Genomic DNA, 27420 nt, shown 5'->3' with positions numbered 1-27420 from the left:
GATTTTTTTTTTTTTTTTTTGTGTAAGATGCAACTCTCCCTCTATTATTTGCTTAGTGCTGCCACTAAATAACTCATTCTCTGTTCATAGCCATTTAGAAAATAGTAAACAATGGAGTTGTTTTTTTTTTTTTTGTTTGTCTTTTAAAATTACTCAGCCCAGCTAACTGAAGAGACTGACTGCTCTGACCATTTACTGCCACCTAGTGCAGTGATTTGTGAATATCAGCTACATCAGGTGAACGACAAAGGTTCGGCTCACTGATTTTCTGGTCTATTTAATAGCTGAAAGATGTGTTGATTTCATTTGCTGCCATATTCTCCCTCCGCTCCATGAACACGAAATGGTTGTTACTCTATTCTCTGTCCAGCAGAATGGTTATATTTTTGCAGAGGCTGGGAGCACATGCACTATAACCTGGAGAACAGGAAAGGAAACTGGATATGTCCGCTATGATTTTGTGCCCAGGCCCAAACACATTTTGTGTTATCTCTGTCAGATTTCTTCTACAAGCTAGAGACACATCTAATTTCTAAAAATACGAGGGAAGGTAAAAAACAAGAAAAAAAATATCTGCTCTGTAAAGAGATGGATCAGTGAAGGCCATGGAAGAAAATACTACAATCTATCCAGCGATGATTCCAGTGAACCTGGGAGAATAATGTAAAATTATATGTTCCTGGCTCAATTCCTCACTGTCTTTATTGATTTAAGGAGGCAAATGGGCTGATAGAAACCACCAAACCTTAGAGAAGAGGATTTTCTTTTTGATTAGTTCTGACCAAGACTGATTACCAATTCTTTCATTTTCAGATGGTAGACATTATTTGGTGATAGCTCACCGTGATGGCAAAAGTAAACTCAGCAGACCCACAAATTAGGGTGTGACAAACTCATCCATCACCGTTGCTGTGGTGACAGTCTCCAAATACGTGCTGTAGCTTGGCAACAGTGGCTAAACAAAAGCAAAGCAGCTACCAGGTTAATTTGGCTGTCTGGGTTCAAGATGAGCAGACCCAGCAGTGGCCAGGATGAAGAAGGGGTCAGCCAAAATGGAGACCTGGGAGCTCATCTGTCTGTGTTTACCAATACCCAGCCTGCTGCAGCAGGGAGTCCTGAAACAAATCTGTTGTCAGCCTTGAAGAAAAACACCCAGATGAGGAAAATTCACCTGGCAGGCAGAGGTGAGTCAGCTCTTCAATACTTTCATTGTGCAACCCAAAACAGAAAGAAGGGGGGCGGGGTTTATTACGATGCCTTGATCTTAATATCTGCTGGTACATACCTCTAGGTTTCTTTGGAAAGATGGTGCGATTTCAGATATAATATGCCTTTACATGTAACACAGCTTTAAGTCAGAAAGAGAGTTCATGGACATTTCATTGATATAAGGCTGACACAGAAAACGCTTTCAGTAAAAGATACCGTTTATGTGGCAGTGGCTCCAGGATTTGTCTTGATGTTTAGTGAAAAAGGGACAAAGTGTTACTGTGTATTACCAACAGATTTTTGAAGAGCCTGGAGGTTGAGTTCATTCTCACAGTAACAGCCTGTGTAGCCTGAGTGGAAAAAGAGGGACAGCTAGAGGCTGTTGGTGGAACTGCATGTTCCTTCAATAACTGCGAGCAAACTCAGTCCCTCTATCCCCTCATCTTAAAGGTACAATTATCCTCTAAACCTTCACCTCAACATGCCTTGTAAACTCGCAACTGAGATTGCAAGTAAACTACAAATAACAGATAAAGATTGAAATAGACATGTTACTTGATGAAACTTATTTTAGGGTGGGCTTTCTGAAAGTCTTGGTTTGATCACAACCCTCCCCTCACTGTTACATTTCTTTTGCTTTTCCAAATTATTTTAATAGCTTCATGACTTTTCATACTTGAGTTCCAGTTTCTTTTTTTTTGGATGAAAGAATAAATAAGTATGATGAAATTATATATATATATATATATATGTATCTCATATATATGTATCTCAACTGTTTTTCCACAGAGTATTATAGCGAAGAAGGGAAGACCTTCAAATTGCACATTGTTGGAAAAATAAAGCAGCAGTTAAACGCTGACCCCACACTTTGTCAAGGGTATCCATCCTCTTTTGGATTGACAGACTTCACCAGGCGAGCCACAGAGGTGGCTCTGGGGAAGAGCTCTCAAGCTATAATGGAAAACCGGGTAATCTCAACTGAATTTATGCATTGACACTAAATACAATTTAGGTACACAATTATAGTTGTTTGTGCAGTGACAACACATCAAACCAGAGACCAGGTAATTTTAAAATCAATCATCATTACAGGGAGACACTGATCAGAGGTATCATGGATTTGCTGCCAGATTCAGAATCTGAATAAATCAATACAAATTCACCACTAAGGTGGCTTCAAATAACAGTATCATAATCAGTTCAGCTCTATGTGTTACCCGGTGTCTGTTGCAGGTGTTGGGTGTTCAGACTACTGGTTTTACTGCTGCTGTGCGTCTTGGGGCTGAATTGTTGAGACACTGGTACAATGTTGGTGCTGCTTGGTGCGGGCCAGTCTACCTGTCAGCCCCTTGTGATGGCAAGTGATACTTTTAAACGAATGTTGATAATAAAACCATTATATATATGCTCCCAACTTTATGGAAAATTTTTGAAATTTACATGATGAAATGATTTGGAAATGGGAAAATGTGAGTAGGTAACACAGACACTCTGAAAACCGCAAAAAATACTTTAGAACAGTAAAAACAAGCCAGACTTCAGCAAGGTAATAATTCATTTATTTTCAAAAAGTATCCACCATGAAACAAAAACAGGAGGGAAAAAAATGTTCATCTTCATTGGGTTCAGCATCCTGTAATTGTACTCAGATATCCACTATAATATTTCTTCCTGATCCTCTCTGCAGACTCATTGACTGGTATCTTTCAAGCTGCAGGGATAGAAGATATCCGTAAGTATTGTTACTGGGATGATAAACGACGGGCTGTCTGTTTGGAAAAGCTTCTGGAGGATCTGCGGGGGGCTCCTGAACGAAGCGTTGTTGTTTTGTCAGCATCTTCCCACTACCCAACCGGAGCTGATCTTTCTCGGAACCAATGGGCCATGATTTCGCAACTCATCATGGTAGCTAATGTGTACATTTATGTTCCTAAACAGAAAGCAAAATGATGTTTATCAGACAAGCTCTTCACTCCTGTTTGAATCATTTCCTGTCTGTCTCAACAGAAGCGAAGGCTTCTTTCTTTCTTCTTATTGCCTGCACAGGCACTCTGCTATGGAGATTTAACTCAGGATGCCTGGCCTGTTCAGCACTTTGAGTCAGAGGGGATGGAACTCCTTTGTGCCCAGTCTTTTACTCACTGCTTTGGCCTATACGGTGATGTCAACAACTTTTTTTTTTTTAATTTCAATGCTTCATCTATTAGTGCAACTCCTCAAATGAGCCCTGCTTCAAACAGATTTTGTCATTTTTGATGTTACTCATCTATGTAGACATATCATGGATATTTGTTTTTAATTTTACTTCAGAATTAATAAAATATCTATCATAATGAATCAAAGTGAACTCATTTTCTCTTTTCTGTGAAGAGAGACAGGGTTGGTCAAACAAAGTAATATATAATGTATCTGTCTTAATGAGCTGAACTCATATTTATACTATCAAGTGTCCTCACAGCAGTTCTTTACAATGTACTCTCCTGAAAGCTTTTAGTATCAGGAAACTTGCATTTCCCTGTTTCTCGGCCATCTGGACACTATTGATGTGTCCAGAGCAGAGAGCCCCCCCCAAAGCGGTCTCTTTCAGTAGAGATGGGGAGTATACTATGGTTGGAACACAATTTGGCTTCACATTACACTCAACTTCTGCTTCTCTTCACCAGATGAAGCTGTAGGAAACCTTGTGTGCGTCTTAAAACAGAAGTCCCTCCTGTTATCTGTGCAGTCTGAAGCTAACATAATAGTCAAGTCACTGTGGGCGCAGCCTTCTGTCGGAGGAGCACAGGTCGTCGCCACAGTGCTCAATAACCCCGCCCATTTTGTTGAATGGTGAGTCACACTCTTCTTGAACAAATAATCTGGTGCTTTAAAAAAACAAAAACAAAAAAAAAAAACAATAGCATTGCTACCATATCAGTAGATGGCCCTAATGATGACTGCACTGTTCAGACAGCTTCCTGGTACATGCAAGATTTCAAAGAGTGATTTAAACATTTGTGGAGACAAAATCCTTTATAATCAAATGCACTTTTTACCTGCGGGATCTGCTGACATTTTCCATAGAATGGAATAGAATAAAATTGCATTCTATATTTACGTTGATATACACCAAATGTTATCCACTGTGTTTTCACCAGGAAAGACGAAGTTAAGCGTATGGTTGAGAGATGTATGCTGATCAGGGACCTTTTGAGACAGAAGCTGAGGCTCTTGGGTACTCCAGGCTGCTGGGACCACCTGACCCAACAACGTGGACTCTTCTGTTGTACGGGCTTGAATGGTGAGGAGCAAACAGCACAGTTTGTGTCTTGTTGGACTTGTGTAGAGCTAATCTAAAGCTCTAATCTAAAGAAAAAACATCACTACGCAAACAGCTAATTGCAGCATGGTAGAACAATGCCATCATTATCAGGTCTTGCTTTTCAGTTTTCATTTGTTAACACTGACAATTGGCATTTTCATAGAGCCATTACTTTGAGGATGTACATAGTTCGCAAAACATGTGTGGCGCATTGAATTCCTGTGGAGTCGCAGGCCTTATTCTGAAGTCAGTCATTGGAATTTCTGGAATTTTATTTTACAGAGGTTTTGATTATTTAACATGAATTTTTCAGTACAAAAAAAATAAAATAAAATACAAGCTGCAGAACTACAGTTACTTCTGTGCTTTCTCTGTACTTCCTATGTTTTTTGTCTACTCTAGATCGGCAAGTAGAATTTCTGACAAGGAGCCGACACGTGTACCTCCTTCCCTATGGCTGTCTCAATGTGAGTGCAATCAACGGGCGCAACCTGGATTATGTAGCTGATTCCATCCATTTGGCCCTCACCACTTCACTCTAACCATGTGGCTTTTGATCAATATCTGAAATCAGTGAAGCTGAGCTTTTCAGCTTCCACGAAACACATTGAAATGTTCTACCTCCAGTAAAATACTACTGGAGCTGCAACTTTTGCAAAGTTAATGACGTCAAATGTGTACAAAACTGTGGGTCATGCTGTGTTGCTAGATGAATTGTTCTGCCCTTTGCTGATATAAATCCAGATGATGTGATATTCTGTCCTGTGCACTTGTTGTGCTGAAAGTTTTACTCTGTGAAGGAGGATTCAAACATACTCATCCTGTCGCCTTCTGTGTTTACCTTTATTGGCACTTACATAGGTTTATTGAGGATCAGGAGTGCCCACACCCAGACAGGGCAAGCCACAGTCCACCACTTCTATATCAATTTAATACTACACTGATAAATTTATTTTGAATACAGGCAGAATCTCTACACAGTTACAGTGAGCAGGTGAGTTTGGCCTGTTAGCTTAGCTCTGTCTAAAGGCAATAGCAAACACAAACTGCCATCTACATAGCTTTAAATGTTTCCTCTGCTTCTTTTAATAAGTGTAAAATCTCAAGAGTCAAAATGTTGCTTTGCGGTTTCCATCCAAATTGCCAAATAACCAAACCCAGGCAGCATCCATCCTGTGACCAAACTGAATCGCTGTTTTGGCCTCAACATCATCTTGAGGCAAAATCAATGTAAATAAAACTTTCACATGCGGTGACATACAACATTTCATATTATCCTCCATAGGCAGTGTTTGGATATAATCACTAAAACACAAATACCATACAAATAAAATAAATTACGTAAGATAGAAATAGTATAGTAATAATAATAGTAATAGAAAGAAAAAGATAATCATAATAGTAATTAATATTATTAAAAGAAACTAGGCAGATTTTACCTGTCCACAAAGGAGAGTTAACTTTTTGCCTGTTTGTGTGTTGCCTAACTTTTCCTTTATGTTAACATGTAATAGCCATGTAAATGCGAGTGACATTTAAATGTGCTTCGTGACCATGCAGGTCTTTCTCCTCTAAAAGAATTTAGTTCTTCTAGCAGGACTGTCGTAAATAACACAGAAAGGACATTTGTATGGCTACATATGAGAGACAATGTGATCCATAGATGATGTTACACACCAGCACTATCTAATAAAATGAACAAAGTGGTAAAGTTAGACTTCAGATGGAAGAGCCCTGATGGAAAAGCAGGAGGTTTATGTGAACAGTAGGAGGAAAAATAAATCAAACCCACACTCAGTAAACAATAGTCATCACAAATGCCAGCATTTTGTTTTAGGTGAGTCTGATTCATTTTTGCGCAAATATTTACCCTTCTCCATCCATAAGCCTGATGCATTTCCCTAATTTCTGATCAACAGCTGCAATCCTATCTAAATAGTTAACATTCATTTTCTTGATTTAGTTTAGATTTTGTTCTTTCAACAAAGTCACCTTTACTCAGTCAAGGATTTTATTTGTATCAAATTAATTCTTTATTCTTACATGGTCAAAATGAAAGCATTTTTGGAGGATTTCCATTCCACTCGGCTGAAAAATATTATCAAATGCTCTGAGCAAATGGTTGTTCATCTAGAATTATCTATGAATTATTCTCAAATTAATCATACATCTGTGTGGCAGTAATGTAACAACACAAAAATACCTATTATGGTCTTATTTTGTCAAGAAAAATAGATTTAAAAAAAACACAGCTTTTATCGGACTAGTTTTGTATCCTCAGTCCTCTTTCATTATTGTCGCTGTATGCTGTTTAGTTCTTGGAAACAGGTTGCAGCAAGGTATTTAATGGAGGTAGTCAGTTTTTTCTTTTCATTTCAATGACCTCAGCTGAACAAAGAGGATAATCAGCATCCATCATCATACAGGCACAGAGCCATTAGAAGCTGTCTGGAGCACTTTGATTTGCATCTGAGCATACTTACATGTGCTGTGTTGGCACATACTTGCTCATATTATAGGCTTCAAGTTTGGAATAACTTGTTGACATGCATCCTCGTGTTCCATGTGTTGTTATCCTAGTATGCATAAATAGAGCAGATACCCTACAAATTTTACAATGGAAACTTAATTTACCATGACTATAAAAAGGAGGAAAAGCCTGCTGGCCATTCAGCTATAATAAAAGCACAATCAGAATTTTTTTTAAATATACTACATATTTCAGACTTACTGCCAGTTTGCAGTAGTTGTACAAACACCTTGACCAAATGATATGTTTTGTTCCATCTGAACAAAGTAATATGCTCTGGATCATGCAGTGTCCATCGATAGATGATATGATCAGAAATCAGAATCAGTTTTATTGCCAGGTATGTGTAAACATACTACAGTAGGAATTTGACTCCGGTGTTTCAATCTTGGACAGGGGAAAAACAAAAAGAAATAAAAAAGGATACACACACACACAATGACACATCAATCACATCAATAGATGATATGATCAAATGGTGCATGCCCTGTAAATCTTACGCTAAACCCACGTCAGTCTACTGTTTTGGAAAAAATTTAATGATATTAAACTAGAAATCAGGTCTATAATATGAACCAAAATGAGTCAAGCAACATGAACCTCATGTATGAACTGGAGAAAGGGGAGTAAGCTAAAAACCCTCGACTGCTCTGCAAAATTGGAAACACTTTGCACACCCGGACAGACAACAGTCAGAATCATCAAATTGTGCACTGTGCTGTTGTGACATTTTTTTTTTTTTTTTTAAATCACAATTACATAAATTATTGAACAAAAACCTGCTTGTTCATCTGCTGATTTGCTGTGGAAAGAAAATTATTTCTGTTGGTTTGTTTTGTACAGAACTTGACTGAGAGCAAATCCAAGGTTTCTCTTCTACTGAATTGGGAAATGAATATTCTACAACACTAAAGCTTACTTGAATTTTTTGAGAGTAGAAATAGCATTTTAAACAATGACATATGTCATGTTGCACATGTGCTCACCTGGATATTATACCATCTCTATTTTTTTCTTACACAGATATTTCCAAATAGCTTCCAAAACAGCTCCTAGATGATAGATTAATACTTTAATTTCTTTCTCAGTTCAACTACATGACCAACAGCTAGGTACTAAGCACGTTGCATTTGTATTATCAGCTTGTGAAACATCTTCCATTTGCCTCAAAGACAAGGTCTGTGTTCACTCTGCCGAAGAAGTCGTGCTGAAGAAGGAGTGAGCTATAACTGGCTGCATGCGTTAAGAAGAGTGGGCATAGTTAACCTCTGTTGATCAACCCAACTTTTGTAATCTTAAATGAGCACACTGATGCCCCAGGGACACACTGTGAACACAACTTACATCACGTACGTCAAATCAGGATTCTCTTCCTTAACCACGTCTCATCGCTGGGTGTCACAAATAGCTACTGATTCTGGATCAATAGCAGACCAAACCAAACAATCACAGCATGTAGCAGTGATTGTTTAGGACAAACAGAATCCACGTCAGGTGAAGAGTTGAAACACCACCTACAGAGCTCCATCTCTTCACATTCAGCCATCACATCACGTCATGTCCTTATCTGCCTGCCACTTGGTCCCTTTTACAAATATTTGTGACGATTTAAGGGTGACAGTTCAAACACTGGAGCTACTGTGGCCATGACCTGTGCTGCACTGATCCAGACAGCAGTGAGTAAGCATAAAACCAGTGCCCATCCCTCTGAGAGCCTACTATTCCATGCCTAGAATGTTCATTTTCATGGTTCCTCTGTTTAATGTGAAACATTAATCTTTACCAATGACGGTTATTACGGTACCTTGATTACACTTATTGTAACTGTGCTCATAAAGCCATTGGTTAAGAGCATTAGTTCCAGTGTGAAAGAACTAATACGAAGAGAGACAGGCCATGACTTGGAAAGGAAATTGCCTGCAGCTCACAAACACACGTTCACACACACTCCCTATCTGCTGTATGGTACAACTGTGGTTCATCTGTGATTCACTGAGATACTCACTCCCAATGTCCTTAAAGTTAGATTAGATGTGCAAAGCAGGAAACTGTCAGATGGAGGATATAACTAGGGCTGATATGATTCCTCAAATGATTCGAGCACTCTGATTACAAAAAATGGTTGAGGAATTTCCTTGAAGAATCGTTTCATTTTTACAGGGTATGGTATTACACCCATACTACTCTTAATGTGGCACAACGCATGCCACACACAGGGGAAGAGGGGACAGACATGTTTGGTTTTAGCAGTGGGAAGATGGAGGAAAGACATGACGATGACGAAAAAGGAACCCAATTGTTCATTATTAAGTGAAATGTTGTATTGTTTCATGTATATTTATAATTGCCCTTTAACTAAACAAAAGTATGTTTTTTCCGATTACTTGATTAATCGATGGAATTTTCAGGAGAATACCTGATGACTAAAATAGACAGCTGCAGCCCTAGATATAGCACATAAAGGTTAAGAAAGTTCAGCGGTGTGAGACACACGAGGCAGAATAGGGAAATAAGAAAGGGGGTTTCAGGGTGCTGTCCCACTGGATTGGATGTGTGCCCACAACTTCAGCAATCAATGATATTCCTGTTTTGAATACGTATGTTATCATATGTGCATCTTTTCTAGGAAGTTGGCCACAGACTAACAACTAGGTTGACAGTGATTTTCTGAACAAAGATGGTCCTTGGACAAGCCTTCTCCAACTCCAAATAAACAATTGACTGAGGAATAGAACTTTCCTTGTGATCCTTTGGCAAACAAAAGAACGCACTTACAATACACCAAATACAAACTCAATTTAACTTATACAAGAAGATAGAAATTGAATTAAACACAAACAAAAAAATATAACAAAAAGTTACAAAATGCACGATTTTCCAGTTTTGCAACAACAAAGAAAAATTTTAAGTCAGGTTAATTCAATATAATGTCATAGCTGTATTTTGAGGCTGTGACTCAGAAGTAAGTACATGTAGCTTATGTTCCCCTCTGATAGCTCAGTAATGTCACCCTACAGTCTGAATATGGTCCCGTCAGCCGACATTGAACTTTACAGCGTCAGTGCATTGTGTGCAGCGCTTTATTAAGTTACTCATTACTAACAATGATTGCATTAATTAGCATTGACTTGTTGAACTCAACAGCCCCTCTAATTCACACATTGGCCACAAGGAGAAATTTGCGCCGCCTGACTGTGCAGTGGCTAATCACGGACAGGTGTATGAAAAACATCTCAAAAAACAAATATATCTTACTTAATGGGACTTGTCTGATCCAGTAACCCCCGGTGGGACAGTCCTGGTGCCGTCCTCTCGCCCTGCTCGGTCCCACTCTCCGTGTCCTTTCAGTCGGCTCTATGCAAAACAACGACGAAGTTAGCTAACCTTTAGTTAACCCAGGTAGCCGTTAGCAAACAGGCTAACGAGACCGGCGCGCTTCGAAGTTTCCACATTTAACAAGCAGCCCATTCAGTAACAGGTAAAAATGTCAGTGTGTCAAATCCAAAGTTATCCCGTACTTACCAATGTTTCCACACATTCACGCAAGGAGTCTCACATCGTGGTTAGCGCCGTTTCCCACAACAAGAAGGTCGCGGGTTCGGTTCCCGGCCTGGAGCCCTTCTATGTGGAGTGTGTATGTTCCCCCCGCGCCTGTGTGGCTTCCTCCCACCGTCCAAAGACATCATGTTTGGGTTAACTGCTGACTCTGAATTGTCCATAGAGCTGGGTGTGACTGAGTGGTTGTTGGTCCTGTGATGGACTGCTGACCTGTCCAGAGTGACCCCGCCCTCATCCAGTCTGAGCTGGGATTGGCTCCAGCACCCCCAGACCCGGAAACGGATAAGAGGATGAATGAATGAATGAATGAATGAATGAATGAATGAATGAATCGCACAAAACCACAACCAGAAAAAAAGTAACCATCAGCATCACTGCCACCGGGTCCGTGAGGTGATCAAGACTTAAACTCGGGAACCGACCTTCGTCTTGTGAGGTAACAGCGCTAACCACTTTTTCCGCCGTACTGCCCAAGACGTAAACTATTTAAATCCTTTAATTTACATTTATTGGCACGTTACTCATGCTACTCCAAATTAGAATGCTATACCTACATCTGGCGGAAGTGCGATTAAAACCTAAATAATTTTGGAGGGAATGGCTGAATTGTTTGATTACCTGTGAAGTCTCACAGTGCATGTGAGCAGTCTGACTCTTCTGCGCAGACACAGAAGCTCATTCGGCCATCCGAGCTGTCGGTTAAGTTTCAGGGCAGATCCACCTGTCGGTGCAACGAGGAGCGAAGCCACCGCCGCCACAGCAGTCAGTACAATGTGAGCCAACAGCGGCACATGGACTGAAGAGCGCGGACTCTTGTGGAGCGCATCTGTCCAACGGCGCAAGGAGGCTCCGCGCTGGATCTCTCCTGCAGCTGGAGGCTCGGAGTCCACACGGTGAGTCCGCTTTCTGGTCTTCAGCTGCAGATGGGAGACCGGTTTGTTGGGTCAGTGTGGTGAAGTCGGCAGAGCAGCCGTTTGAGCCGGAAATGCGAAAACGCTCCGAGGAGAACTATTTCAAATGTTTTTCATTTATTTCAGGTGAACCTTTTAAAGTTACGCGTTCATACCTGAATATAGAGGATGTTGATTTATTTTTTTTGTTTGTTTGTTAGATGCTCTATAAACACTGTTTCTGTGTCTGTCAATGAGAAAAACGGTCCTATTTATTCTAACGCTTTACACGAATATTTGCTTATTTAATGTGGCTGACCCTCAAACGGCAATGGTACCTTTCAAAACATCTGTTCTCCTTATTATAGGAGAGCAGACCATCTCTGTTCATGTCTGGATTTAGATCTGATTTTACTTCAGAGCTTAATGATATTCTTGGTTGAGTTAGATTAAAATGTGAAACCACAGAGATCATATAGGCCTGTATGTTTTAAGACTTATCTCAGTCACAGTTGGGTCACAGTTTATGCCACTGCAGTGCCATGCTGTCATTCTGTTATTTTGCCATCATCTATATTTAAATTCCCTCAGTTGGGGCTAAATGAATGTGAAATAAACAGATATGATCCTGTGCCCACATGCCCTTCAAATTCAAGGTTTGTGCGCAGAAAACTGAAGCCTTGCGGCTCAGACTGAAAAATACATCGTCTGCACTGTTCTCTGTAACAGATATAACCTCACTCATTTGAGACTTCAAATAGAGTGAATAATAGAGACAGATTTCTCAAAGAAAACTTTTCTGTTTACAAAAAAGAAGGAGCTTCTTGGCAATACAGGGATTTTTCTACTGTGGGCTACAGTATGTATGACTGTAAAATGTGTTACCACAAATGATTACAAAGAATTAAATACAGGACAGAGGAACGGACTCATTGAAATGTACATATGTTACAATAAAATATCAGCTCAAATCTTTCAGCATGTCCTTGGCTTGAGAGTGTTTACTGCAGATGCTACTGAATACATACAGTGTAATTTATTGTCGTCATGGTTTCTCTCCTCCAGAATCAGACTGGGATGGAGGGTGTAAGCAGTGGCTTGGGGTCTGAGCTCACCCCATGTGTGATGCAGGATGTGAATGGAAATGGAAGCAGTCAGGCCTTTGAGGTGGCGCTGCAGAACACTTCCTCCAAGCGCAGCCCTCAGTTTGTCGGCGTGGAACTGCTGCAGTCCTTCAAGCTGCTCATCATTCCCTGCTACACTCTGGTGGCTCTAGTGGGTGTGATTGGCAACTACCTGCTACTATACGTCATTTGCCGCACCCGAAAGATGCACAACGTCACCAACTTTTTCATCGGAAACCTGGCCTTCTCTGACATGCTGATGTGTGCTACATGTGTCCCCTTCACTCTGGCCTATGCCTTCAACCCGCACGGCTGGGTTTTTGGCCGTTTCATGTGCTACCTGGTGTATCTCATCCAGCCTGTGACGGTGTATGTGTCAGTCTTCACTCTCACTGCAATCGGTGTGGACAGGTACGTCAGAGACAGTCACCAGATGAAGTGTGATGCTTGCACAGCGCTTTATAATGCATGTAACCTTCACTGAAGAAAACTGCACCAAACACCAGGAAGAAGTGGATGTTTACATCTTGTGTTTCCAGGGCTGTAGTGAAAACATACGTGCATATATTACAATGAGCTCGAGCACATTTGCCTTTAATAATCCCTTTGAATAATATGATGAGAGAGACCTCAAAATTCAACAGATTTTGAAGTGTATTTCTCTCCACACTCTCCGGTGCAACATGGAGATTCAGTGACTTAAAGGCATGGTGACCTGAGATTCTTTGGGAATTCATAATTTATTATTTCCCTCTTTTAAAAGGATATAGGATTTAATTCATTGCCGCTCACTCTACACAGCAGATCTCCTACAGCTTTAAAAATATAGCCTTCACTAATCCCATCCTTTGGGGTTTCTTAAAATGGGAAATCTGTATAAAGGACAAAAAAAGGATTTACCAGACGGTAATTACAACATTTTCTGCAGGTTCCTAAGGTTTTGTGCTTCTTACACCAAGCTGTGGTCAAAGAACCCAAATCTTTATTACAGTCTCCTGACCTTGGATACAGAGTCAGAATCTTTTTTTTGTCTGGTGCTAATTAGCTGTACTGTTATTCATATGTTGCTCCCCTTTGTTGTGTCCTCTCCTTCTTTCCAGGTACTATGCCACCGTGCATCCTCTGAAGAAACGTATCTCAGTGTTGGCGTGCACTTACCTTCTGTCTGCCATCTGGCTGCTGTCCTGCAGTCTGGTGGCTCCAGCTGTGGCTCACACCTACCATGTGGAGTTTAAGAACGAGGGCTTCACCATCTGCGAGGAGTTCTGGATGGGCCAGGAGAGGCAGCGGCTTGCCTATGCCTACGGCACCCTCTTCATCACCTATGTCCTGCCTCTGTCGGCGCTCAGCATCTCTTACCTGTGCATCTCTGTCAAACTGCAGAACTGTGTCGTACCCGGCCATCACACCCAGAGCCAGGCAGAGGCTCAGCGCATGCGAAAACGCAAGACCTTCCGCCTGGTGAGCCTGGTGGTGGCAGCGTTTGGCATCTGCTGGATGCCCATCAGCGTGTTCAATGTTCTGCGTGATATTGACATTGACCTGATTGATAAACGGTATTTTCTGCTCATTCAGCTGCTCTGTCACCTATGTGCAATGAGCTCGTCTTGCTGTAACCCCTTCCTCTACGCCTGGCTGCATGACCGCTTCCGTGCTGAGCTCCGCAAAATGTTCACGTGCCGCCGTCGCATTGGCATCTCGGCCAATAACTGTGCCACAGCAAGTGTGGTTTTGTGATTCTTTTGTGATTTAGGTCATTCTTGGTTGGATCTTACTTCTTTGCACAGTGTAGTGCAGGATACTCGTATCATTCTGCGAACAAAGAGGTAAGGCAGAATTAGACAGACCTGTGTAGATAGGTAGGATTGATGACTAGGATTTCCATCTACTGCAGGTAGGCACATCCATCTACCCATCCATCCAGCCATTCATTAAGGCCGTTGGGGGGGGCAGTTGAGGGTTAGGGTGAGGGCAGGGTTCATCTTGGACAGGTCAAGACCTACAACGCTTCAAAAAAAGTAGAGGTCAAATTTGATGCACTAAATCAAATATAGCTTCTTTTTTTTATTGTCTCTCTTGTCTCACAGTGCAGCATAACTATAATCTACCATTGAACTGGTCTTCAGACATCACTAGAGGTAGATTTTGAGCAGCTCCCTCTTGACGTATAAGGTTTAATACAACTTTGTTCACATGTGCAGATGTCAACAGCTTCCCTTACGCCCAGCCACAGTTTGTCCGGATCAAATCTACCTCTTCAATTAAATTCACAAATTAAAATTCTCTATTTCCTAAAAGAAATCTTTCATCTAGGCCCATTTTCCAAATAGTTTTTTGACAAATTTATAATACAATATTCTTTTGGCCAAATTAAAATATTGACTTCAAAAGGTGAAACATTTCAGAATCTATTTTTACTCTCAATATGAAAAGACTGAAAACAGCATTGGATTCATCTCATTGGTCTCTCAAAACTTTTACACTTCCCAGACTCAACATTTAACTTTTCCAGTGAAATTTAAGTGAAAAATGAGTTGTTCCAATTCACTTGAGCTGTGGAAGTACATTGCCCTCATCTATCATAATAGAACATGTGTCTGTAACTGATGTTTTTAATTGGATTTGGATAAGAAGAGAGCAAAATGGGACTCTGAAAATACTTCTTTGGTTGAATAAATTGTCTCGATGGTGGGACTGTTGAAAAGATTAAAACTCAGTAAACTCTTCAATTATTTCCTTTCGATTTTTTTTTTTTTATTGTTTTCATGACTAATTTTACAAACACAAATTGATTGATTAACTATGCAAATCCGCTAGCGGTCGTGAGGGGGAAAAAAAAAAAAAAAAAGAAAAAAAAAAGAGCTCCTAGCAACAAAATCAGTGATGTAGATTAATATTTTACTCGTGATTTCATTCAAAATGTACAAATAATTGAAGAAAGTCACAGGTAAAAAAAAAATTGGTGGAATAATTAGTGTCTTTATTTCAAATAAAACCATATTTTACACAGCATTACTCCTTTCAGCAGTTTTACATTGCCTGTAGCATTAACAGTTATTACATCAGGCAGCACATTCTCTGAGCTTACAGAAAGCAGCCGACAGTTCTCCATTCAGCAAACTAAGTCATGAAAAAGGTTTCAAAGGCACAGGTCTGTATATTCTAAAGATTAATATTGCTACGACTTCAGCCAAGACCAAAAACACAGTATTATTATATAAGGCATAGATGAAGGTTTCATTCATAGTATAGTTTGATTATGAAGTCAAGGCCGGTAATTATTACTGATAATGATTTTTTTTTTTTACAGTTTATTGATTTTACTGCTAACTTTTTGACCGTCTTTTGGTTTTCATTTTATAAATACAACTCAAACATCACAGTGATCAAAATCTTGTATTATTATTTGAGGAGTTTGATTCCATCTGTACTGTTACTTGCATAATGTTTGATGTTCAGATATGTGCACAGGCTACATTATAACCACAGAAAGAAAAAGAAAAACAGCTTCTGTGTAGTTTAGTCTGTACATTGTTCCTGCCTGCTATTATTAATTGCTGGTTTTCAATAAAAACATAATTTGAAGAAAAAAGTAGGCACAATATATTTTAAGAACTGACTGACTAGCTGACATTCAACTGTGGTGAGTGAAAAAAAATGAAAGGAATGTTATTAACTGGATTATAAAATATATGTTTACCAAAAGGATCAACATAAAAAAATAATAATAAAATTAAGACTTCAGTGCTTGAGGGAAAAGCAAATGTGCACTTGTATGTATACTATCTCAATTTTAATTAATCTGTTAAGGTCATAATTTGTAGTTGCAATCAGCAGAAATGCACTAAGTTCATTGATGTACATATACTGTATATTTGAGAGAACTATTACATTCTCACCTCATCAAGACAGGACAGTAATTTTGGTTAAATTTAAGTTTGTAGATCGTTATTAATGTGTTCATATCATACGCAGTAGTAAATCACACATAAAACAATGTACAGATTATGAAAAGGCCAGAAAATAGGAAATAGAAAACTATACTTTTTGTATGAATTGTGTGTATATTAAATAACATTCAAGGCAACTTTTATCAAGTGTGGTGTATAAGTGAAGCTGCTGCAGATATGTTCATGTAACAGTTTGTTGTTGTTTTTTTGTTTAAAGCGAATTCCAGTACCTTAGTGTTGAAACTACTATATTAAAGAGTCTTCTTTGCTTGTTATCAAGTCATCAGAGTATTATTACATCAGTTCAGGGCCCATTTCCCAGCATTCTCAAACAGATTTGGCTCGGAATCTAAAAAAGTGCACATGCTCTTCCTTCATTGAGAATGTGTGTGTCAGCAACACCAGTACACCGGGTGCTTAGTGTGATTCTTTCCTCGCAGCTAACATGACCTTAGAGAGGCTTAGCTTGGGAAGCAGCGAGCAGGATACTGGGTTTCTCCTCTATGACGCGGAGCACCAGGTTGTCGATGTATTCTTCGAGCTCAACAATCTTGGCATCTTTCCTGGAAAGGTCTGTTTGCTGCTTCACCACCAGTGTGATCAGCTCCTCCTGGGTTAGCTGAGTGTAAGGTCCACTTACTTCTGAGTCCCCCACCTGAGGGGTAGGACAAACATCAACACGTCTGAACATATTCATTTAATCAACACATTGACCTGTTATGAGCTCATGAGTTTATCCCCCGAGAACACTCACTAATGAGATTGCTTTCTTAAATAAAAATAAATAAATAAAAATGATATTTGTTCCTCTAAATCTGAGTTGCTGCAGACCTTGTTTCATCTTCAATCTTGTCAATAACTTGGAAATATTTAATCTGCTCATAACAAGTGGGAGAAAATTTCTGCAACTACCACAGATCCCCAAACATGAAACTTTGTAGTTGCTGTTGGATAAAAAAGAAACCCACTTGCAAATATTAAAAATCTTTATAGTTTCCTGTGAGGGAATATTGGTGTGTCATATATGTTATGAAAGTACCTTAATCTTCCCTGGTGTGCTGTCCCAGCCCTTAATCTCTTTCACAGCTTGAGTGCTAGTGTTCTCAACTGAGGTCAGAGGCTTCACAGGATGAGGCCTGCAAGGAGAGATTTTTGTTTTAGTACATTCAAAAGATCACCGCAGTAACAATCATATGTTCAGAAACGTCACAAGAAACAATGCAATTAAAGTATTTCAGGAAATATTTCAAGCAAATATATCAAACCATCCCACTGTTACTCATGTGCAATATTATGAATTCAAGACAAAATGAGATAACGAAGCCAAGAAATCACAACTTTTCAAAACAGTCACACCTCGGTAAAGGTACATCCCAACATCTTATCCGTCTGCCAGAACAACAGTAGCAGCCTAAAGCAAATCTAGTGTTTATAAACAGGCTCTTCAGTCTCACCTGCGGGGAGTTAAAGCTAGCCCACCTCCGTTGCTATTGTGAGCAGTGACAGACTGAACCTCAGATGGTGAGACCCATGCTAACGTCTTTCCCCCAGCCAAACCTCCTGCTGACTCCTCCATAAATAGCTGCAGAGTCTCTGAGGAAGTCAAAGGTTCATCTCCAAATGTTTTCTCTCTGCCATAAATACCGCTTTGTGTTTTCATGTCATCTTGAGGCTGAAGTGTGACAGACTTATTCATGAGATCTCTTGTGGGAAGACCTCCATTGGCAGAAGTTTTGATTGATCCCGGTTCCTCTCGGGATTTCACACCTTTATCATCAGAGTGAGTTTTTGATTGAAGAAAGTGTTTTTGTCTTTGAGAATTCTTTCTTTGGAAGATATGAAAACTGGCTTCCTTTGAATCATCACTTCTTTTCTTGTTTTCATTGTTTCTGTTGGTTCCACTACTATTTAAACTAGCAAAGGGATCTGATGGCTTATCTTGACTAAAGATTTCATCGAGATCATCAGTAGTCATTCCCTGATCTTCAGGTTTCTGCTCTATCTGTAGGTTTCTGGCAAAAAGGTTGTTGGTTTCTTGATTCTGCTTGTGATGTGTCCATTGGTCTCTGGAAAGAAGCTCAGTATTGGGGGACGCCCTTAAGTTCTCCTTTCTTTGCCAACCACTTTTGTTCATGCTGCTCTTGCTTTGACCAAATAAGGATTGATCAGAACTTGTGTCTTTGTGTGGTGACTCAGCAGAATCCCCCTGCTGTGCTGGGTCTTTGTTGCTGACCCTCTGTCTGGGTTTGGCTGTGGGTCCCTCTTTCATTTTCCATTGATCTTGAGGCAGAGCTGTATCCATTTGGCTAGTTGGTGTGCCTGGTTTTGGAGGTGCGGGGGCAGCTAATTTTTTGGATGACATAGGTTTGGTCTTCTGAGTTTGTGTTTGATAATGTGTCATAGCTGGGCCCTCTTTTGGGGTGAGAGACTCCAGAAGAGAGTCCTGTCTTGGGCCAAATTCCTGTGGACCATCCACACTCATCTCTGGACCTAGAAGTTCAGGTGGAGCATCCCTGTGTCTCTGATTGACCTCAGCAATTATATGATCCCAACGAGTGTACCCTTGCACTCCATGCCTTTTCTGTGGAAAGAGGGTGTCATAATCTGGAAGTGGCAGAGATATATTTTTATCTTGCTGTGATCCATCTGCTTCTTCATATGCAGGATTCTGTAATTCTCTGGTAGCAACGTAATTTCCTCCTGTTTCGGTCCTAAATGCGGGTGGCTGGGGGGCTCTTTTCTTCTTGTCTGTCATGGTGGGTGAAGAACCCACAGATTCCACGGATGACAAATCCTCTGTGCTGCCAGAGGGGGAACCAAACAGGGTTTGAGCCAAGGATGAATGGAGGTTGGCAAAATTATCAGGGGACTCTGCTGGGACACTAGAGCAGGTGGAATCTGAGGTGAGTGGGGAAGGACACAGGTGACTGAGGGTTTGGGAGTCAGCAGGTTCAGACTCCAGAGAATGAGCCAATCTGCCAGGGAGTGAAAACAAAGGCCTACAGGTCAGTGTGACCATCACATTACCTGAAGACTGTTCTACCAATGTACAACCCATCACCCACTTAACGATAGATGTCAACCAGTCAGTCAACAAAAACTATTCATTTAACTTTTAAAAACCATTTTAAGTCAAACAAAACTCAAAATAAATCTGGCTACAAAATTCAAAGGCTGTTATTGAATACAACTATCCAATGATAAAATTATCCACTTTTCAATGTCTGTAGCCTGCCTGCAGATGGAGCCACAGACATGCGTTTCTATTTTTAACCATTACTTACTCACATTGAATTCAAATATCTAGATGAAAATGTGACATTTCTGCTTTGAGATTCTCCCACTTCCCCAGATCATACATGACATCAAACTGCATCAAAACTAATCAATATAAACATTTTTTCACACCATCTACAATACAGGAAACTTCACTGAGAAAAGGAACGATTATAGCATCAGAGGCATAACCAAGAAAGAGCTCCTTACCAATATGATTCAAAATTAAAAAAAAATCCAGTCCAATCAAACCCACAAGCAACTTTTAAAGAAGTCCAACCAGCCAAGATGACTTTATAGAAAGTTACACTAAAGCTCGACAACACCTTATGAGCTCAGTCTTCAACCTGCTCCACAACATCTTCACAAACACAAACCACACCCAGATTTCCATCTGTGTAGAGACCGAACTGGTTGAACAGGTTCTTCAACCACTGGAAGGAAGCTTCAAGTTTTGGTAAAGCAAGATGGTAATATGTTTGAATCAACATGAATGGAACAGAAGCAGAAATACCCACATTTCAGTGTTAACAGATGTGATGAAGGATGAAGTGCTTTTTGTTAAATATAAAACAAATAAGATCAATATGTCAGGATTCTCTTGAAACTATTGATTAAATTCAAGCCACCAATAACCTCAACTCAGCATCAGAGGAATCATTCAATAATTACATTATTACACATCAGTAACATGTTGCTCTTACGTAATAATGAATGACACAAAATTATAAGAAGGCCTACCTTGGTTTGACGGCAGACACTTTTGCAGTGCGGTTGAGGAAAACCGTGGCAGAGGGCGTTTGTGGGTTGTGGCTGGATTTCTGATGATCAGCTGGGCTTTCACTACTGCTCACTGTCAGATCTGAGTTTACAGGATTGTCCTCAAATGGGTTGGTGGAGTGGCGAGGAGATAGTTGAGCAAAATTTCTTGAGCCAGTGTGACGAGCATCCTCAGTAGGATTTTGCTGCACCTCCTCTTTTTTTTCCTCCTTCTTCCTGATGATTCCAAACAGGGATGACAGCCTTTCACTCATGGAGGCCTCTTCCTGTCGTTTCTGCTCTTCTGCTTTACGACCCTCCTCCTCAAGCCGCTGATTCTCTATCCTGCGCTCTTCCTCTTGCATTTGTCTCTTTTCCTCCTCCTCCTCCTTCTGTTTCCTCCTCCTTGCTTCATCTTCAAGGATGCGCCTCTTCCTCTCCTGTTCCTCTTGGTATCTGCGCTCCTGTTCTTCCTTCTGCCTTTTGGTCTCTAACTTGTATTTCTCCTCTTCCTCCAGCCTTCTCTCTTCTGCTATGCGTCTTTCTTCTGCCTGTCTTCTCTCCTCCTCTTGATGGCGCTGTTGTTCCAGTATAGCTCTATCTGTTGATTCATGCGTGACGGAGGGGACAGGCCCACTTTTGAAGGTATCTGCAGAGAATTCAGAGGCATGTTTCTGGACATCCTCCACAGACCCTTGGCCTGAGCTGTTCAGACTGAGAGTAGATCCACTCTTGGGGTCTGCCTCCTCTGTGTACACATGGCTACCATTGATGCACAAGTTGTTCAGGTCACTGTTGCTCTGTTTGGAGCGACCCAGTAGGGAGAAAGGACCCTGAGACACCTTGCTGTCAGAGCTGCCTGTCCGCTTGTGTCCCAAGAATTTGAATTTCTTTTTAACTGTGGGAGAGACAATTTAGCATGAAATTATTGGGGACATGCAAAACTAAGTTATTCAACATGCAACAAACAGCGCACATAGAGAACAGAAAAGTCACCTTCTGGAGAGTCTATATTGAGTCCGGATGAGCGACTGCCACTGAGGGATGAGTTCTTCTCAGGAAGAGTACCTAATGTTGACATTGATTGTGAAATGTTGCGCTGCAAATTTGACTTTGGGGCAAAGAGGTTTTTAAGTTTTGATTTCTTTTTCACGCCTGGAAACTGACTGAGTGACTGTGCATCGGCCTCTCCCTCACTGTCGGTGAGGACCTGGCTGACAGAGGGAACAATAGCTGACACAGAGTCAGAGAAGCCATCTTTTTTCTTCCCACGGACTTTGTCTTTCAGCTTGGAGATGCGGGAGCGTGGCTTGTCCTGCATAGAAAGGTCAAACATGCTAGCTGACATGTTGTTTCTCATGAATTGTATATCTAGCAGCACCTCCCCTCGTGCCTTGTCCTCTTTTCCAGTCTTGTCCACCAACTTGAACCACCTGCAAAGGACAGGGAAAAAAAAAACAATCAAATGATTAAAATGCAATTTTTGCAAAACTGATTTTCTTTCATTTAACATTCTACAGAGTTCCCTTCGACAAATCTTCATATTAGGTCAGTTAGTCTCAAAACACACTCAAAGTCCTAGTTGAGAAAAAAACTGAGATGACAATAATATGGTGCTGAGCTGGATCAAGTACAGTATTAGATGATTCCAACTTTTATTTGAACAGGAAACTAAAGTGATCAACCTTTTGGCTTCAAATTAATTAGCAAGAATTGAGCTAATATGATATGATGAATGGTTTCATCCATTAATCAAGCAGGATTGCAAATCAGATCATTTTCTATGTAGCCTACATAAACTGGTCAGACTGAAAAGATTTATGAATAATTAAATTAGTTGTTTGTCCAGCTCAAATTCATGCATTTATTTCTCAACAGGAATTACGGAGCATCAACTTGATATTTTTTATTTGCTGTTTAAGTTGTATTTTAAGCTAATGTAAAAACACATTTTGAATTGTTAGTTGTATAAAAGAAGCAATTTGAAAATGTCACAGCAGGCTTTGGCAAATTGGTATTAACATTTTTCGCTATTCTATGTTATTCATTGACAACTGACAATGAAACAATGACAACAAAATATTCAGAGATAATCTACATATTAATTGATGAAGATATAAATATTTTGTTGTAGCTTTGCAAAACAAATAAATGAGTTGAATTGAATCTTACACTGAACTGCTGTCCATTGCTAGTGTTACTGAAAACTACAACAGCAAACCATGTTTACTCTTGTATACAGTAATTTGAATTTGGGATGGCTCATTTAAGGCAATTTCAAATGAGGTTAAATATAATAAGTTGTGTCTTCAAACACTTGTGTCAAACAAATGTGTTTGCATTATTCAGCTGTGCCTTGTTAGACCTGAGGCTGATGGGTGTCATTAACCAGTGTACAGTTTGTTCCAGTTCCTGTTCCCAAACACAGATAAAGCCTGACAATTAAAGCTTTGTTTAAAAAGCCCCAACCAAATGTCCACTCTGTTGTACAGGATCAGGACTCATTGTTTGCAACGGAAAGGTAGGAGTGTTCTGGAGAGCCCTGTCTAGAACCCTGCCAAAACAAGCTATCAGTGCAATTTCATACCAATGCTTTCTGACTGTGTAATTAAAGCCTTGCTATTATTAGGTATACTAATGCTGTAGCCGAAGTGCCCATTATAGCCTTTCCCCTTTTGAACTCTTTTGTTCCAAAGTATGGCCCGCTGACTGTTCCACTTGAGCTAAAGGTCACTGTGTGGATTCATCTTTGATCATTTGTAGAAAATGTACTGTATGTAAGTTCTAATATGGTGCAGGCTAACCTTGCATGAGATAAACTGGGTTATACTAAAAGGTATGATTGAACTTAAATGCAAAACATGGTGTAATATTAACAAGGCATTTAACTACACTTCATTTGGAGTTTACTGCTGCTCAATTTATCCGATGTCATGCAGCAGATATCCATGCAGGCTGCAGATAACAATCAGGAAACAAGCATGGGAGTGAACCAAGAGTTTTCAAATGTGCAGGGAGGTGGTGCACAGTATGTGAAGTCATGAAAGTTACACTGCAAACACTCCCCATGTCCCACTCTAAACTGAGGATGCCAGAACAAAAACTGGGTAGAGAGCTTGCACTTGTCTCAAGCAAATAAAGAAACAAAGAGTTGTACTCGTCTTATCTGCGTCAGTTATACAGCAGTATGCAGTTCAGTATTAAAATACAATGTCAACGTTAATCACAGGATGACAAGTTGAGCTGGTCCTGTTCTGAAGAAATACAGAACCGTGCCCCTGATGTAGCTCTCACAAGTCCTGCTGGACAGGTTAGCTCTGTTAACTGTCAAGGGCACTTCTCTCAAGTATGTAATCATTAACTAGAGAGACTGTGTGTACCTTTGTTTGGGCAACAGAAAAAATGGTGTAAACAGAGTAAAATATTTATAGGTTCCAAAAAAATAAATAATAAAATAATATCCAATTAAGAGTGCTCTCAAAAGTTGTCATTTACTTTGGATTCTCCGAAGGTCACTCTCATGCTGGGTGAATATAAAAACACCAGAGAAGATATTTTCAGTGCCACCACTGCTCTTTGTTTACGAAATAAATATTGTGGCTCAAGTTACTGAGCTATCGACGAATTGACTCTGAACCAACTGGAACTGTTCCAGTGTCATTTCTCCAAAATATCTTTCACTAAAACAATTGGCTAACAGAGAAAATTTATCTGCAATTATACTGAGAGCTGTCCAGCAATAACATGCGTAAGCAAAAACTACAAAGATTAACTGTTGACCCTTTCTCTTACATACATTCCAAAAGGAATTAGCATAGGCTTTAAGACATTGTGACGGAAAATTTGTGATTTTTCACAAGAAACATTTTATAAATAATGCTAATCTGTTAATAAAAAATTGTCTGCTCTAATCATTTACTTGAATTATGTAATACATGATTTTTACATGAAAAATTAGCTTCCATTTTTGGGTAAATAATTCATTTGTATATTGATGGATAAATAATAATCAATGTGTTCAAGCAATATCCAAGCCAAAATGCCAGCTGTTTCCCAGTTCTGTTTTACATTGCTATATGGGCTGACAAAACTAGCCATGTGAATGTTTAATTTTGAACTCATATGATTAATCAATGAATCGAGGATATGGTGGGAAGATCAGTTGCTAATGAAATAAAACTGAAGTCGCAGGCCGAATCAGTAAAATCATTTCATGCATTAAGGTTTTATAAAACCTTTAAATTAACATCTTTAACCATTTATGTTATCCGTCTGATGATTATGTATTGTCATTATAACCTCATTTCATCTCTAATACACTCCTTTGTATTAGGCAACATTAGACTTCCCATCTAGCAGACTGACAATGTCTTCTGCGTCACACCCTGTATCAGCACAACAGGAAAGCAGGACAGTAACCTAACACCATGGTTCCAGGCGACATCATGCAACATCCAATACCCTGCCTGTTCATTAGATGCTAACACAGACACTATGAGCAGACCAAGCAAGCAGATTAAGACTGTTCAGACTTTGAAATGAGAGAACAGGGAAAATTTAACTAGTAAAGTGTAAGAATGAACTGAGCAAACACAAGATAACCTTTTCGACATGGCAACATCATAACCAAGTGAATGAGGTCATGCAAGCATGATATCAAGGCTGCCCTTGCTTGAGCGATTACTGAGAACGCACAACCAGAGTATTCACCAAAGGTCAGCTCAGAATTACTGATTACTTTGGGAGGGCTTTTTCAGTTTGGGAAGTCTATATTAAAATGTATGATTTTATTTAAAATTTCCCTCACATAAGTGGATGTTTGTATCCCAATTCAACACAAATCCAATGACTTATTTTGAGCTTTGCTCCACCCATGTTACACCCATGCCACGTCAAACAACTGATGTCATCCTGAGTCATTTAACCCGTCTGGGTGTGAGCAGACATATTATAAACTAATAAATAACCCAGAGGAGCATGCAGGGTGAGCAGCACCAACGTGACAAAGGGAATTCCATCCAAACAGGCCTCCATCACCAAGCTGCACTTAACAGAGTTTATGATGAACACATTTAGAGGTCGTAAAAAGGAAAGAAGACAGAAGGAACTACTGAGATAAGAATTATCTTGGCCTCTTTTCCCACCAACTCTGTGGTTTCTGTTTTCCATCCCAGATACTGATAACAGGAAGGAGGGAAGAAAGACTCCATCACCATGTTTCAATGCTGTTCTGCTCGTTTTGTGAACCTTTTAAGAGCACGGCATTTGACTCATATAAGTAAATGTCAAATAAATGTCCTGTGAGGAGGATGAATTCCATGTGCATATGAATTTACACAATAGAGGCATTTTGGAAATCACTAAATTAACATTGAATTACAGAATCAAGTATCAATCTGTTCAGCCACAAAGTTTGTGTACATGTAGTCTTGGAAAGGTTAAACTTGGCCCAAGCCTGCAATAAAATTGAAAGAATGAAAACATACAAGTCACATGATACTGAAATGGAAATGGTGAAATGGAAGCAGTCAGTTGTCAGTCAAAGACCATATCTGGGCCAGTTTTACTCTAATTGTTTTGAGGGACCACTGGAGATGGGAACAAGTTTTACACACGACAGTTTTGTTTGTATTGGATCAAAATAAATCTTTACCAAGAATGACCTGACATTTGAGGAGGGATACCGTATCTTAGTATCGGTTTGCCTACTTGTTTACTGAAAGGCTACAGTTCAAGTTTTATGTGTCATCCACATTACAACCAGCTTTCCAGCTAATGCGGACAGATTGTAGTTTCACTGTGCAACTCTGTAATTTAGTTTGAATGGAGGCTGAAGGTGTGTATGGGTGAGGGGAGTCCTCGTCACTTACTCGGTCTTTTGCCGACCTTTGTTGTCATGGAGACTCAGTAAGTGTACCACCGCCTGGCCCAGGAACTTGTCGAGTCCGACTTGAGCCCGGTGCATCACGATGATGTACAGCGTGCAGCGTTCGGCGTTTCCCGGGTGGAAGAGCGGCAGGTCAAACGAAGCCTCTTCTTTCCACACCGGGGCGACACATTTCTCCGCCACCGAGGTGGAAAACTTGTCTTTGGCCACCTGGATGATGGCATAGGCGTCGTTGGTGCCATTCTTGCCCTTGGCACGCAGGTTCCGAGCCTGGTGCACCGTTACCTGCACACTCGTGGGAAACCACTGCTGGCTCTGCTCGCCCAGTGACATGGCGAAACTCCGGTGAAATGTAAGCAGGCTTAACGCGGTTTGCTTTGGAAACGAGCTTACAGCGGCCCGTCGAGCGGCGCGGATCACCTCTGCTGCTGTAGGTTTAGGTTACCTAGCCGGACTTCAGTCCAGGAAGCTCAGGCTGATGTCGTAATACTTCTCCCTCCTCTTGGTAAGGCTATTGTCAAGCCTCCTACAGCTGCCGAGGAGTCGACGCCACCCTAACGCTAGCCGTGCCCTTTTTAGCCCAGACGGTGCTAATCCCCATTAGAAGCTTTCATTAAAACACTCTTCTTGTTTTGACCCCGCTGAGTTACACACTCACTTCCCTGATGTTACGAATTCCCACCCTCGCTCTTCACATCGCGGCCTGAGTGGCTAAGATCGCTGTCCGTCTCTGAGAGGCGCCTGTGATTGGCCAGCGGAGGAGGTGGGCGTTGCGACATCGCAGACCGTTAACGAAATAGGGCCGCGACAATTACCACTGAACAGAGTCCGGTGCTGATTATTAAACTAACTCAAAGGACAGAACATTTCTAGAATTATCATTTTCTGCCTTTGTTTGTGGTACAAATGCCCTAAGTAGATTACTACAATTGA

The 27420-nt window shown here is 40.4% G+C and overlaps 3 protein-coding genes across 4 annotated transcripts; 2 read left to right on the top strand and 1 right to left on the bottom strand.

The window, feature by feature from the left end:
- Positions 1 to 1006: 1006 nt before the first annotated feature.
- Positions 1007 to 5133, top strand: got1l1 (glutamic-oxaloacetic transaminase 1 like 1). The gene is made up of 8 exons (XM_029509866.1): positions 1007 to 1184; positions 1999 to 2180; positions 2446 to 2569; positions 2900 to 3117; positions 3220 to 3370; positions 3876 to 4041; positions 4350 to 4492; positions 4916 to 5133. The coding sequence occupies exons 1-8, from the start codon at positions 1007 to 1009 to the stop codon at positions 5053 to 5055; spliced, it is 1302 nt and encodes a 433-aa protein (XP_029365726.1). The 3' UTR covers positions 5056 to 5133.
- A 7435-nt stretch (positions 5134 to 12568) lies between these two features.
- Positions 12569 to 14518, top strand: prlhr2a (prolactin releasing hormone receptor 2a). Its single transcript, XM_029511407.1, has 2 exons — positions 12569 to 13026; positions 13716 to 14518. The coding sequence occupies exons 1-2, from the start codon at positions 12569 to 12571 to the stop codon at positions 14350 to 14352; spliced, it is 1095 nt and encodes a 364-aa protein (XP_029367267.1). The 3' UTR covers positions 14353 to 14518.
- Positions 14519 to 15831: 1313 nt separating this feature from the next.
- rab11fip1a (RAB11 family interacting protein 1 (class I) a) lies at positions 15832 to 27127 on the bottom strand. Of its 2 annotated transcripts, XM_029511401.1 has the most exons (6): positions 26471 to 27127; positions 21597 to 22033; positions 20583 to 21498; positions 18020 to 19540; positions 17605 to 17701; positions 15832 to 17220 (listed from the first exon to the last, which is right to left on the bottom strand). In XM_029511401.1, exons 1-6 carry the CDS (start codon positions 26818 to 26820, stop codon positions 17017 to 17019), a joined length of 3525 nt encoding a protein of 1174 aa, XP_029367261.1. In that variant the 5' UTR covers positions 26821 to 27127; the 3' UTR covers positions 15832 to 17016. The 2 variants fall into 2 exon arrangements, with proteins under 2 accessions (XP_029367261.1, XP_029367262.1); XM_029511402.1 differs by lacking the exon at positions 18020 to 19540.
- Positions 27128 to 27420: the final 293 nt, after the last annotated feature.

The sequence above is a fragment of the Echeneis naucrates genome, chromosome 9, assembly GCF_900963305.1.
Source record: "Echeneis naucrates chromosome 9, fEcheNa1.1, whole genome shotgun sequence".
Taxonomy (NCBI): domain Eukaryota; kingdom Metazoa; phylum Chordata; class Actinopteri; order Carangiformes; family Echeneidae; genus Echeneis; species Echeneis naucrates.
The sequence above is the reverse complement of the archived record's forward strand: the minus strand, read 5'-3'. Positions and strand labels throughout refer to the sequence as shown.